Source organism: Rhinoderma darwinii, chromosome 5, assembly GCF_050947455.1.
Source record: "Rhinoderma darwinii isolate aRhiDar2 chromosome 5, aRhiDar2.hap1, whole genome shotgun sequence".
Taxonomy (NCBI): Eukaryota; Metazoa; Chordata; class Amphibia; order Anura; family Rhinodermatidae; genus Rhinoderma; species Rhinoderma darwinii.
Window position 1 is genome coordinate 151405223 of NC_134691.1, and position 14296 is coordinate 151419518.

Sequence of the window (14296 nt, forward strand, 5' to 3'; positions counted from 1 at the left end):
CAAAATCAGCAAGGGATCAAATACTTATTTCCTTCACTGTAATTGATCCAGCTGGATTATAGAATGCATTATATAAATATAACATGCATTGCAGACCTTGTAGGTTCTCCTCATCTGATAGCCTGAAAGGTATAGTAGCCAGATGTGTACCGTCCCTCATAGCAGACAGACAGTTCAGGGGTAACCCTTCACTTGCCTTATACATTCACACACCTTTCAAAGGTCCTTATATTACCCATTCACTGTATTGTTAGTGAGAGAACAGTCCATACATCCACATCACAAGAGAACACAACATAGAAATATAGTAGAAAACACTTATATTCATATACTTCTATCTTACTTTTCTCAATTGTTAACTCGCTAACTCACTCCTGACCACGAGCGCAATAATAGTCACAACGTGGACGTGCAAGAGTGCTGTCCAGATTCGCGGACCGGAGTCGTTACCCGCCACTTCACACACAGAGTTTATAATAATGCGTCTCAACTTAGACACACGTTCTGGTGGATAAGTCTGTAACACATAGAGAGACTATACCATATACTTCCGTTCATTCAAACAGCAAACATGCAGTTAGCATAACAATTTTACATATTTTACAATATAACACATATTTTACAATCTGTAATATAAACCAAAATCTTCCTATGGAGATTGGACATCAAATCATTAATTACAGCAGTTTATATAGCCAATATGAGGTATGCACACCAGAAGATAGAGAGACTAAATATACAATACCACTGGCACATGTCTATATAATATAATGTGGTAAAGATAAAGGTTAATTTATTATATACAATGGTTAGATGAACAGATGGAATTCCTGTGACTCCCTGTCTGTTAACTCACACAATAGAATCAGTATATCTTCTGTTCTCCCACAAGACACGTCATCATTCTCCACATTGATACATCAGCAAAAAGTTTAATTTCTTAATTTTTTTGCTATCACACTCACAACAATCATTCACAAGTATTATGCTGATCAGTCATATACTTAATGTTCCTGGGTGTTTTAACAGTATATTTCCTACGAATTTGTCCTGGTAACAATTTTACCTAGGACCATACCTAATTGGACTCCCTTATACACACAGGGTTTTATTTATTTAACCCTCATACATTCATTCTTCACAGTCAAGGAGTCTCATGTGGATTTTAGTTATAGTTTGGGATGAACTACAAGTATTTTGCGAATAATAATGCTCACTGCACCTTATAAATAAGGCCACTTACCAAAACGTTATTCTCCCTGGACTGTAGCGCTCGCTTCAATCTAGACGCCTAGAGCCGCTTACCAAAACACAGTCCCAAGACAGTAATGTCGCTCACCCGAGGTGACCACGATGAGGATTTTGTGAAAGACTGTCTCAGCATTTCACTTTTTCAACATTGAAGACAAAACATACAAATAAACAGATTCAACCGGTTTTCAATACTTATTATCCTATCATTTTACTCTATAAGTATACTTCTCATATATGTTTAATTTATAGCAATTATTTCTTTCAACTTTCCACAAGCCATTCTATTCATCACATGCAAACGACCATCTTATGGCTGCCAGCCTTTTCAACAATTTTTTCTCTCATATCAACTTACTCTGTAAACACCTGTAATTACTTACTTTGTCATTTAAAGTAGCCCAATTAACAGAGTTAACACCTAACCATACATAATTCCTTATTCAACTTTTTTTTTAACTGGTTTCCGACTGCTGGCTGTGTTTTTATGGCCAGCAGTCAGGGCCCTTAAAACCCACGCCATAGACTTTTTACGGTGCAGGTTTTAACTTGCTGCCTGAGCGATTGGGCGGCTGAATGTCGGGTCTCCGGCTGTCAGTGACTGCCGGGGACCCTGAGGAGAGGATAGAAGCAGCTTTCGCTGCTTATGTCTTCTCTGATCACTTGTACACAGCGCTCAACGAATGCTGTGTATAAGAATAGAGGCATGATCGCCGGTTGCCGTTAGTGACAGACTGCTGCTGGGTCTTACTAGACCCAGCACAGCCCTATTAGTGACAATAGTCACTATGAGAGGGCTGTTTTCCCCTGTAACTGGGGCTGCTGTGCAGCCCCAGTTACAGTGGAAAAAGATGGTGTAAAAGAAAGAAAAAAATATATAAAGTTTCCCAAAGGTCTTTTTTGACCTTTGAGGGACAGACCATAGTAATAAAAAAATAAAAGTAAAGTAAAGTGCAAATTTTTTTTATAATAAATACACAAAAAATACCCACCCCCAAAAAAACGTTCCCTCCACCAATCATTGTCGTAACGCTAGCCCGGACCCAATTACCCTAATATAGACATGTAATATATTAAAATGTACGCTAGACAATGACGATCACAAATAAAATGTCTATTTTAGGGTAAAACTATGTTATTACAAAAAAAAATAGCTGAAAGGTAAATAAGCTTATATTTTTACTATTATTTTCAAACTTTAAGAACAAAAATTCTAAAATAGCAAAAAGGATGTGTATAAAAATGATAAAAAAGAAACCTACGTTGTCTACGGAAAAAACATCGCAAAAATCACGTCGCTAGCTCAACAAATAAAAGAGTTGTAGCCATTTAACTAGCACGTGCTAAAAATGGCTAAACGGTGTCTGGTCCTGAAGGCTCAAAATAGCCCGGTCCTGAACTGGTTAAACAAGTAATCTTAATACTCTATAATCCTTAATCTATAGGAGATCCTTCAAATCTCCAAGTACTTTATCTTTTACGTGCTGCACAGAGTTATTGATTACCTGTAGCCTTCTCACACAGGCTATGGACTTCTAACCTCGAGAACCGTTATTCTCAAGTTTTTATATTAAGACCTGTGCTTATTATAACTAAGACCCAGTCTTAGTACCTAAGATCCAACTTAGGTTTTTATCACATAACCTTATAACATCTAAATATGAAAAATAATAAAAACATATATAAACAAATTTATATTACCTTTATTCAGATGAAAACTCGAATCCTCAATTCTTCTCTATACGTTCTTTTAGAATCCTTCACTCCACCCCATTCATCCCATCAGACTAGCCTCCGTTTTACGGCAATTCAGCCGGAGGTCTTTAGTTTCAGTGAGTTCATTGAATAACTCACCCTGTGCACGGTATGCAGTCCTCGGGTGGGTCAGGAGATGTTGGATTTCCGGTTCGAAGAACCAAATGATAGATTAATTTATGTTCTTATCAAAGAGATTCAAGGAGTCATCTGAATAGTGATGCGCGTCTTTTATTCTTATCGATAAGGAGACAGTATGGCAAAATGTCTGCCTCTATCCTGAATGACAGAGTTTTTATACATATTCTGAGAATAACATGTCTGGACTAGATCTTGTTACATTTTGCTTCATATATCACAATTCAAAACTAATTAAACTAATTAGAAGTTAAACCTCTGTCTAGAAATTCTAATCTCCCTTTTTAGGAATTCAGCTACCCCCTCCTAATATATAATATCAGTTATCTTAACAATAAAACATATTATACATTTTGTTAGTCAAGGCTTTACAGATACACATTTTTAGTCTTCATTAGGTAAAGTAATCATAAATGTAAAACTTTCCTAACAACAGTAAAATAATCTTGCGGAATATTATTGCTGTAGAACTGTAAAACCCTCATCTGTTGATGGCTTCTACAGGGCAGTGGCAGAGAAATTGAGGTTGCTCCCAGCCTTGTAGAGTTTTGAAAATTTTTGGATAACTAACACCTATAAGGGTTATTCGGGATTTTAAAATTGATGGTCTATCCTTAGGCACACGCCTCTTAATCATTTTTTTCTACATCTTTGGCTGTCCGTGTGCCACTGAATTAAGGATTTCCGCTACAATATACATCAGTTTCTTGTGTGAATTATAGTAAATGCATTGGGCCATGGGTGGTCATGACCCTTCTGCTAAGCTCCCCCAGTTTTTTTATAAAGTGGCAAAAGTCAACATTTTTGTGAGTTTTCGTCAGTTTATGATATTTCTATGCTATGCTGGCGTGGAAATGATGTTAACTTCCCTCCTAATTATATTTTCTATATAGTGCTGCAGACTATGGAGGCCATGTGTAATTGCCATATAATAAATAATTAATGGTGCATAAATAGAGACATAACTTTTAGTCATTTCATTAATTGAAATGACTGGTATTCTTGAGTTTCTCGTTGAACCCATCAGTTCTTTTCTTTGGTTTTGGGACTAAAAATACTTGGAAACAAGTATTATGACACATCCCATTGATTTTGTTAGTCATTTTTAAGGATGCATTACTTTTTTGGTTACTTTTCATTACTTTTCAAAAGTAAACAAGAAAAAAAAAATGGAAAGACATCCTCCTATCTGAACAGTAAACACTTGGGTGTGAAGGAATAATTAAAACCAGGAATCTAATAGTAAAAACATTAATTATTTAATAATTATACACATTTTCAAAATATTTTATATTGCTTCATTGTGTTAACCAATATGTTGAGTTCTTCATATTTATTAGAAGAGCCAGCTTGGTTGCAGTGCTGTTTCGCTTTGAGCTAATGTTTTACGTCGTATCCTCAGCTCCAGGCATTCTATTGTAGGAGGGTGACTTGACAGCTCAAATTTATTGGCAAAAAGACTTGTGGAGTTGTATAACCACTGTAAATCTCCTGCCCCATACACACACACTCCTCTGACATAATGACCTGAAAAAGACAAGAGAAAAACAGCAAAATCTGTTATTTATAGAGCCATAAATGTAAAAATAAAGTTAAAGTTTTTTATACAGTAGCTTTCAATGTTTGACTTGAACCCAATGATAGCTAGAACAGGGGTCTTGTGTTCCCTCTTGTGCATTTCAGAGCTGAGAGGCACTCATACATGTGGGTGAGGTCTCATTCAAACGGGTGTATTGTATCCATGTTTAACTGTTCTTTAGAGAGATATAACACCCGGACCAACTGGGGTTCTATTGAACAAGCGTTACGGCTCCATAAGGATCTATTGTGTTGTAAGATCGGGTCAGTAGAACCACAGGAAGTTAAACATGGATACAGAACATCTATCTGAATGAGCCCTTAAGGCCAGATTCCCACGGGTCAGATACACTGCGTAAAAATTACGCAGCGTATCAGACCTGGAACCCGCAGCAACCTTCTGTCCCAAAAATCGCACCACATTGTGGTATGGTTTTTCGGACAGAAAATCCTGCTGCGTGAAAAAGCGCTCATACTTACCCCCTCCTTTAACGTCTGCTCCAGCCTCCTACGATAACGTTGCAGGCCATGTGATGCTGCAGTTGTGATCGGCTGCAGCGGTCACATGGGATAAAACATCATCCCAGGAGGCCAGACTGCGGGAAGAAGGAGTCCATTCTGGGAAAGTATAATTTTTTTTTCTGGAGTTGTGTTTTTTTTGCGGCGCAATCGCTGCGAATACGCCACAAAAGTTGCAACACTTGGCCAAAGTTTTTCTGGTTTTGCATCCCCTATTAATTCAATGGGGAAAACCAGCAACAGAAAATCAACAAAAACGCAGCATAAATTGACATGCTGCCGAATTAAATGCCGCACTGCAGGTAAATTTATTAATGTTTAAGCTGCGTTTTTCCCCCTGCAGCGTGGGTATGAGATTTAGTAAATCTCATCCACTTTGCTGCTACTGTAAATACTGAAGAATTTACACACACAATTCCATTGCGGAAATTCTGCAGCGTTTACTCTACGTGGGAACCCGGCCTAAGGCCGAAGTCCCCAACCTTTTGGATCTTGTGAGCCACATTAAATGGAGTGTTGGCTGCGACCCGCATTCCAAACATGGAGAAACATTTAGCGGAAGTGAAGAAAGTGGTTCAAGCATGGTTTTAAGATGCCCATACAGAAGAAGATATGTATTATACCATTCAAATTGGCATGATTCAGAGGTTAGGAAAGGTCTTCAATATTGTCAATTTGGAAATCTTATTGTAGCCAATGTAACTCAGGGATCCTATTGCGAGCCACACAACTGCAGGTCAGGATCGACAAGTGGCTCCCGAGCCACTGGTTGGGGATCTCTGCCTTAAAGTGGTTTTCCCATCAAAGACATTTATGACATATCCACAGGATATGTCATAAATGTCAGATAGATGCGGGTCCCACCTATGGAACCCGCACCTATCTCTAGTACAGGGTCCCCTTAACCCCGCCCTAACTTTTTGTGCTCACACTGCCTCCCAGCCACTTACTGATTACATGGTCGAGAGTTACGTAAACAGCGTAACTCGCTGAGCTATGCTACGCTGCTTCTGTAACTACCTTTCACTACTATGGGAGTTACGGAAACAGCGTAGCTCAGCGACCATGTAATCAGTAAGTGGCCGGGGGGAGGCGTGAGGCGGCGTGAGCACAAAAAGCTAGAACAGGGCTTAGGGGACCCCGTTCTAGAGATAGGTGGGGGTCCCATAGGCGGGACCCGCATCTATCTGACATTTATGACATCTTGTGGATATGTCATAAATGTCCATCATGGGAAAACCCCTTAAAGGATAAATGTGAGAAGAGATGCAGGCTTTGACCTCTTCTATCAGGTGATTAAAATGTCTGTTTAGCCTTATTAACCCCTTCCCCCTGCTTGCATTCTGGGCCCTAATGTCCAAGCCATTTTTTACATTTTTACATTGTCACATTCAAAGAGCTGTAACTTTTTTATTTTTGCGTCGGCATAGCTGTATAAGGTCTTGTTTTTTGCGGGACGACTTGCAGTTTTTATTGGTACCATTTGAGAGTAGATGCGACTTTTTGATCACTTTTTATCACATTTTTTTAAAGTCAGGATTAACAGAAAACAGCAATTTTTCCATTGTTTTTTATTTTATTTTTTACGGCGTTCACAGTGCGGGTTAAATAATGTAACAGCTTTATAGTCGGGGTCGTTACGGACACGGCGATACCAAATATGTGTAACTTTTTTGCTTTATTTTAGTTTTTTTTAATAGTAAAGCATTTTGTAAGGGGAAAAAGTGGGTTTTTCATTTTTTTTGTTTCACTTTTTTTATTTTATTAACTTTATTAAACTTTTTTACTCTTTTACTAGTCCCACTAGGGGACTTCCCTATGCTCCGATCGCTATTATAATACACTGCAATACTTTTGTATTGCAGTGTATTACTGCCTGTCCGTTTAAAACGGACAGGCATCTGCTAGGTCATGCCTGCGGCATGATCTAGCAGGCATTCGCTCCAGGCAGACCTGGGGGTCTTTATTAGACCCCCGGCTGCCATAGAAGACACAGACACTCGGCGATTTTATCGCCGGGTGTCAGTGAGATGAGAGGGAGCTCCCTCCCTCTCTCCAAAACCATTCAGATGCGGTGCTCGCTATTGTGCACCGCATCTGAAGGGTTAAACGGGTGAGATCGATACTAATATCGATCTCACCCGGCAGAGCAGGGACGCCCCCAGCCCTCAGCTGCCTCTGGCAGCCGAGAGCAGGGAGATTTCACGGCTCCCTGCTCTGTTTACTTTATTCTACAGCAGCGACGTAGAATAGCGGCGCTCTAGAATAAAGCCCACTAATGACCGCCGTAAAAAGACGTATCGGCGGTCATTAAGGGGTTAAATTTATATTTAAGTAAATATAATTCATAAAGACTCAACTCTTTTTTACCTAAATTGTAAAGTGCCATCCCAATTGGCATATAATTCAATAAGAACAAAAAAACATTCAGAATAATCAGAGAAAAAGATGTCTCAGACATAAATAAACCCAGCGATAGTAAAACGATAGGAGAAAAGGGGTGTTTCAAGACATAGTCTATGTAACTAGGTATATATGTGATTATTTTGAGGTATAAGATCAGGCATTTTCCTATATCTTTCATGAATGGACCGTAGGGTAAGAATTCATAGTCTATGCTGTTCTGTTTGTAGTTGTTTTTATATTTGTATGGTCTTGTATGGATATTTGTAAGGATACTTGAAATAATTTGATAAATCATATTCGAGTGTACCTGTTGTTTTGCCTCTTTTCTTTTCTCGGTTAACTGGCCACTATTTCAGCTACCACAGATTTGTTGCCCCAGGCACCTGAATAGACATCTACTCAGTTAATTGGTGACATGGCATTACTGAATACATTAAAACTTCTAAAAAAAAAACACTTATTTGAGAAGACCACCCATCTAGGCCAGATCTTTCTGTGACAGATTGTCTGTAATGGATTATCAATTCCCCCAATTTCTGTGTTTTTTGAGAGGATCACATCCCTAGAAGACCATTTTCCACAACAATTCTTGGGTGGTCATTTCATAGAGGTTTCACTGTATATCACTGCATAACTTGGCTGAAGCTGCCATTGTGGAGTTTGAAAAAGTTGGGTGACAACATTAACGGTAGCTGTAATAGCTTTTACACTGGTTGTTTTTTTATTTTTCCCAGAAGTAAATATGGTGTCATTTGTTTGGTACAATATTTCAGCAAACAGCTATCTATCAGCTTAACTGATCAGGCATGTTGTTTGTGTTGGAGGAGAGAAATGTCTGGTACATTTATCACTGGTGGAAAAATATAGGTCCAGGCAACGATCAGACAGGTAAAAAATCAACTTGTCTGATCTTTGTTTCCCTAGACATTGGGGAAAGTTGGGCTGTTCCTACAGCGAACTAAACTTTCAGTACACTAAAAAAAGGTATTCTGTCAAAAAAAAACAAACGTACAGTATGCCAGAAGAACGTCGGGTCAATGGGGCTTCATGGATGCGTTTTATCTGGCACATATGCCGAATCTAGTGTAAAAATGCTATGTGAGCAAAGCCTAACAGTGCCAACTAACTATCATGTGCCATTTATAATTCTGGTGTCTTCTTACGTTGCAGAGGGGCCTTTGGGCTTCTTCAGGAATCAGGGCCTGGGTGCGACTGCTACCTCTGCACCTCCTATAGCTATGCCCTTCATCCACAATACAAAAGAGAACTTGCCATCCTTAAAACTTGTGTACTCCCTCATCCTTCCTCTATATTCAGATCACAGTTAATGGAGATCTAATGTTTTGTACCCATTAGATCACTATTATGTGAAGTCTATAGAAATATATATATTTATTTATATTTATATTTGTAGGGATAATATAGATCATGTTATCCATGCTAATTATACGTAAATACATGAATAATACTTAATTTCTATAAACGGGTGCTTTTGATCTGTGTGCAGAAGCCACATGTCACCGAAGCGTTGGAGACATCCTAGAACTAGAATAGGGAAGAACCTGTAATGTTGGGAATTATAGTAACACCACTACCAAAGTACACATATTTGACGTAAATGTATTTGGTTAAAGAAAAACCAACTACTTCCAATTATGGAAGGAAAAATAAAGGAAATTTTTTTTTTTTTATGCTCATTTTCCCTAATAAAAAAAAGTTAGAAAAATAACAATTTGGTACCATTTGAAAGCTACATCTGTCACACACGAAAATGAGGAGGGCTATGAAATTAAATTTTCCCTTTCTAATTTTTTTCTGGATATTTAGACATTGATGTCACTAGTCATAAAATTGATCATTCAGGTCGGAAATAGCTAGGATATATTTTTTTATTAATTTTAGTAAAAATAATAGTTTATCCTAATACTTTACAATGAGAGACACTTCTTTTAGTATCCTATGAGCCTATTCTCCTTGTATGTAATGCCATTGTTCAGGTGTACCTCGTCTACATCAAATGAAATACTACATTTAAAAACACAATATAATAATCATTATTGTAGTAGTGTTTCTCTACGGTGCGGTTTTTATAGTAGTAAAAAATAATGTAATTTTCTAAAAACTTCTGTTGAGACCAATGTATTATGTAATGGAAGACCGTTGTCTGTCAGCATTGTAAGATCAAGTGAAAGTTGTACACATCAATAGTTGAAATTTTAAATAGCCATTTCAAAAAGAAGTCGTCTCTTCACCCCTTGGATCTGCTATATCTTGTTCTGCTATGTGTATCAAGTGTCCTGTTATCTTTGACTTTCATACTACAGTAAAAACAATGAAAGCATGTTACCATGGCAACCATCGTGACTACTGTCATCACTCCACTTTATTGCTCTGAGATTACCATCCCATTTAGCATCTGGCATGGACCCTGGAAAATCTGTTGAAAGAGGAAAAAAACATTGTTTCAGGAAAAGTATATCACCAGTGCATATAAATCAGATGCATTAGGAAGGAGCTTCCTTTTTTCCAATACAAAGTTTCAGAATTGCTAGAAAGTAAAACTGCTTTCTTTGGGAGAAAATGTTCATATTATATTATGTATCAACGCTCGTCCGGTGTGGTGGGTGTACCTCATGTTATGTTGTTGACACATGCCTTGTATATTTTTCTTGGGGAATACTGTTTAGTATTGTATTATATTTCTCCTTTGCTGATTAACTTGAAATTTATATATCATATGTAAGGGCTTGTTTACATCTGCGTTGCAAGCTCTGTTAGGGGCCTTTGTCGCAGGTTCTACCAAAAATAACGGAAGTCAATGGGTTCCATCGGCCGCCGGTGTTGTCCGGGGTCCGACGCTTCTGGTTATTCCTTTGTTCTTCACTTGTTCTGCTCCTCTGACGGAGCAGAACAGCGGAATACCGAACGCAGATGTGAACTGGGCCTAGCTCCTATGCCAAGTTAGGCCTAGTTCACATCTGTGTTCGGTATTCCGCAAAAAAAAACAAAAACCAAGGGGTATAAATATTTCAAGTAAAAATTTATGTAATCATTTTTACTTGAAATATTTATACCCCTTGTTTTTGACAACATGATGGTCATCCTGTTTTTAATGCCTGAATTGCACGGATAATTATTTTTTTTTTAAATTCTTTTTGATGATCAGAAATAAAATTTGTTGTACATATTTGGTCTAGCAATTTTTCTTCATATGGTGATGTCGCATTTGCAAAGCCCCTGAGGTACCATTACCGTGGAAACCCCCAAAAAAGTGACCCCATTTAGGAAACTACCCACCTCAAGGAAAAAAAAAATCCCACCAACATTTGTTACACAATTTCACTCGAGTATGGAAATATCTCATATGTGGTCGTGAACTGCTGTTACAAATGCTGATACAAATGGCAGGGCTCAAAAGGGAAGGAGCGCCATTTGTCTTTTTGGAGTGAAGATTTTGCTGGAATGGTTTTCTGTTGCCATGTCACATTTGCAAAACCCCACACATGACCCCATTAAGGAAACTACACCTTTTTGGGTTGTGTAGTGAACATATTGAACCCACAAGTGTTTCAGAAAGTATATTAGAATTAAGCTGTAAAAATAGAAAATTATTTTTTCCCCCAAAAATTTATTTTTGTAATTACAATTTTTTATTTTCACAAGGACTGTAGAAGAAAAAATAACACCAATATTTGTTACACAATTTCTTCTGAGTATAGGAATACCCCATATGTGGTTGTGAACTGCTGTTTGGACACATGGCAGGGCTCAGGAGGGAAGGAGTGCTGTTTGACTTTAAAGGCACATTCAGACGTCCCAGAATTTTTCCGCTGCAAATGTTGCTTCAGATTTGGGGCAATTACGCAATGAATCTGCACCAACATTTGCATATTTGACAGGTAATTCAGACGTTGCAGATATCACAGCGGACTTGCCACAGATTTCAGTTTTTGCATTGCAAAGGCTGAAATCCGCAGTGAAATTCCGCTTCTTCTCCGCAACGTCATGAGCATGCTGCGGAGGAAAAATTCTGCACTGCAGCCTCATTTCCGCACAGTTATTTTTCGCAACGTCTGAACTAACTTTCCTAAAAATGTATAGAAACAAATTTAAAAAACGGCTGCTACAGAATTCCACTGCGGACTGTCCGCAGCGGAATTCAACAGCAATTCCGCCACGTGTGAATGTGCCCTTACAGTGCAGATTTTGCTGGATTGATTTCTGAATGCCATGTCACATTTGCAAAGCCACCAGATGCAACGCATTGTGGAAACTATACCCCTCAAGCATCTTGACCCCACAGGTGTTTATAGATTTTACTAGAATTGGGCTGTGAAAATAAAAAATGACATTTTTTACAATAATATGTAGTGCCTGCTCATAATTTAAAATTTTCACAAGGATTGCAGGAGCAAAGGCACCTCAAAATATGTTACTCAGTTTCTCCCGGGGTAAGGCAATACTCCATATGGGCTCAATCACAGCTCCAAAAGGAGCGCAAATCGGTTTTTAGTGCGCAGATTCTACTGGATGGTTTTTTGGACACCATGTCGCATTGCCCTGAGGTACCAGTTAAGTGGAAACCCCTAAAAAGTAAACCCCATTTTGGAGACTACACCCCTCAAGAAATTCATCTAGGAGTGTAGTGAGCATTTTGACCCCACAGGTACACAATGGATGTTTAAGAGTGAAAATTGCAAGTCAGTGTCCAATATGTTATGCCCAGATTATGCCACTATGAACAGACAGCTCTCTAAATATTGTGCAATGTTTTAAGATTTTAAAAACATGTGACCTTAATCTTTTGCCTGGACATATGACAGGGTTCAGGAGTGAAAGAGCACCATACGCATTTGAGGCCAAATTTGGTGATTTACACAGCATTGGTCTACAATTGAAAAGGCTCTGGGGTGCAATAATAAGAGAAACCCCAAAGAAGTCACCCCATTTTAAAAACTACAACCCTCAATCCCTGATCTTCTAATCGCCTGTACAAAACATTGCACTACTTAAGTAGTGCAGTGTATGGTAACTGTCATTTTTCCACTAAAAGGTTTCCGTTAATGGCAGACCAGAAGGCCGTTGTTAGGCTTGCTGGTCCCAGTATGAATGGCAAGCGCACAGCTTCTGTGCCGACTTAATCATACGAATGTAACTATATGCCTATTTGTCGTCTAAAATGGATGTACAGTTATGTCCAAATGTGAGATAAATGTCCTTATTGTGTGCGCCGCAATAAGAAATGCAACAAATACCATGTATGTTTGTAGTTATAGGGCTTATACCATTGCCAAAGCATTTGCCATCTGCTACATCACTTCCAAATGACACTGGAGCTCATTACCTGGATCATCCAGAGAGATATCATCCTTGGAAACTATTTACACAAGACTTAAAACTCACCTGTTCAGTTTGCCATTGGAGGGCAAATAACACACTCCCTACACAGGACATCGCAACAAATTGATCAGTTTATACCCGGACTACACTTTTAGTTCCTTGTGATGAAAACGTATTTGTTGATATTGTGGTTGTTGGAGAATGTAACAAATTTGAGGAGGATTTACTCTTCACATCATACAAGATTACTTCTTTACTGAATGAATACCAAGTCAATAATTAAAGAGGCTCTGTCACCAGATTTTGCAACCCCTATCTGCTATTGCAGCAGATAGGCGCTGCAATGTAGATTACAGTAACGTTTTTATTTTTAAAAAACGAGCATTTTTGGCCAAGTTATGACCATTTTTGTAGTTATGCAAATGAGGCTTGCAAAAGTCCAAGTGGGTGTGTTTAAAAGTAAAAGTCCAAGTGGGCGTGTATTATGTGCGTACATCGGGGCGTTTTTAATACTTTTACTAGCTGGGCGCTCTGAAGAGAAGTAACATCCTCTTCTCTTCAGAACGCCCAGCATCTGACAGTGCAGATCTGTGACGTCACTCACAGGTCCTGCATCGTGACGGCCACATCGGCACCAGAGGCTACAGTTGATTCTGCAGCAGCATCAGCGTTTGCAGGTAAGATTTTATACTATAAGATCGACTTACCTGCAAACGCTGATGCTGCTGCAGAATCAACTGTAGCCTCTGGTGCCGATGTGGCCGTCACGATGCAGGACCTGTGAGTGACGTCACAGATCTGCACTGTCAGATGCTGGGCGTTCTGAAGAGAAGAGGATGATACTTCTCTTCAGAGCGCCCAGCTAGTAAAAGTATTAAAAACGCCCCGATGTACGCACATAATACACGCCCACTTGGACTTTTACTTTTAAACACACCCACTTGGACTTTTGCAAGCCTCATTTGCATAACTACAAAAATGGTCATAACTTGGCCAAAAATGCTCGTTTTTTAAAAATAAAAACGTTACTGTAATCTACATTGCAGCGCCTATCTGCTGCAATAGCAGATAGGGGTTGCAAAATCTGGTGACAGAGCCTCTTTAAATGTCACTTTTGTGCTATTCTTGATCTTTGTATATATGGAAATATATTTGTCTATGCTAAATCCACTTGAAAAATGAGTAAAACGCTTTTATGAACAACATGCAAATACACTTCTCCAATTGACTTTACTACAATTCCATGTATTTAAATCATGTTTCTTTGCATCATGGCTTGGTTCCCATTTGGTCGGATTCACACGAGCGT

At 38.7% G+C, this 14296-nt stretch overlaps 1 protein-coding gene across 2 annotated transcripts in view; it reads right to left on the bottom strand.

Annotated features, from left to right (window-relative positions):
* Window positions 1–4381: 4381 nt before the first annotated feature.
* The window catches only part of LOC142652761 (N-acetyllactosaminide beta-1,6-N-acetylglucosaminyl-transferase-like), a 33628-nt gene continuing 23713 nt past the window's right edge, over window positions 4382–14296 (bottom strand). The window contains exons 2-4 of one of the 2 annotated variants that reach the window (XM_075828434.1): window positions 9995–10084; window positions 7955–8030; window positions 4593–4671 (exon numbers count right to left, since the gene is read on the bottom strand). In XM_075828434.1, the coding sequence (XP_075684549.1) occupies window positions 7984–8030; window positions 9995–10084 (137 nt within the window). In that variant the 3' untranslated portion in view covers window positions 4593–4671; window positions 7955–7983. Of the gene's footprint in view, window positions 4672–7954; window positions 8031–9994; window positions 10085–14296 lie in introns of both variants that reach the window. The other variant, XM_075828433.1, reaches the window with a different exon arrangement.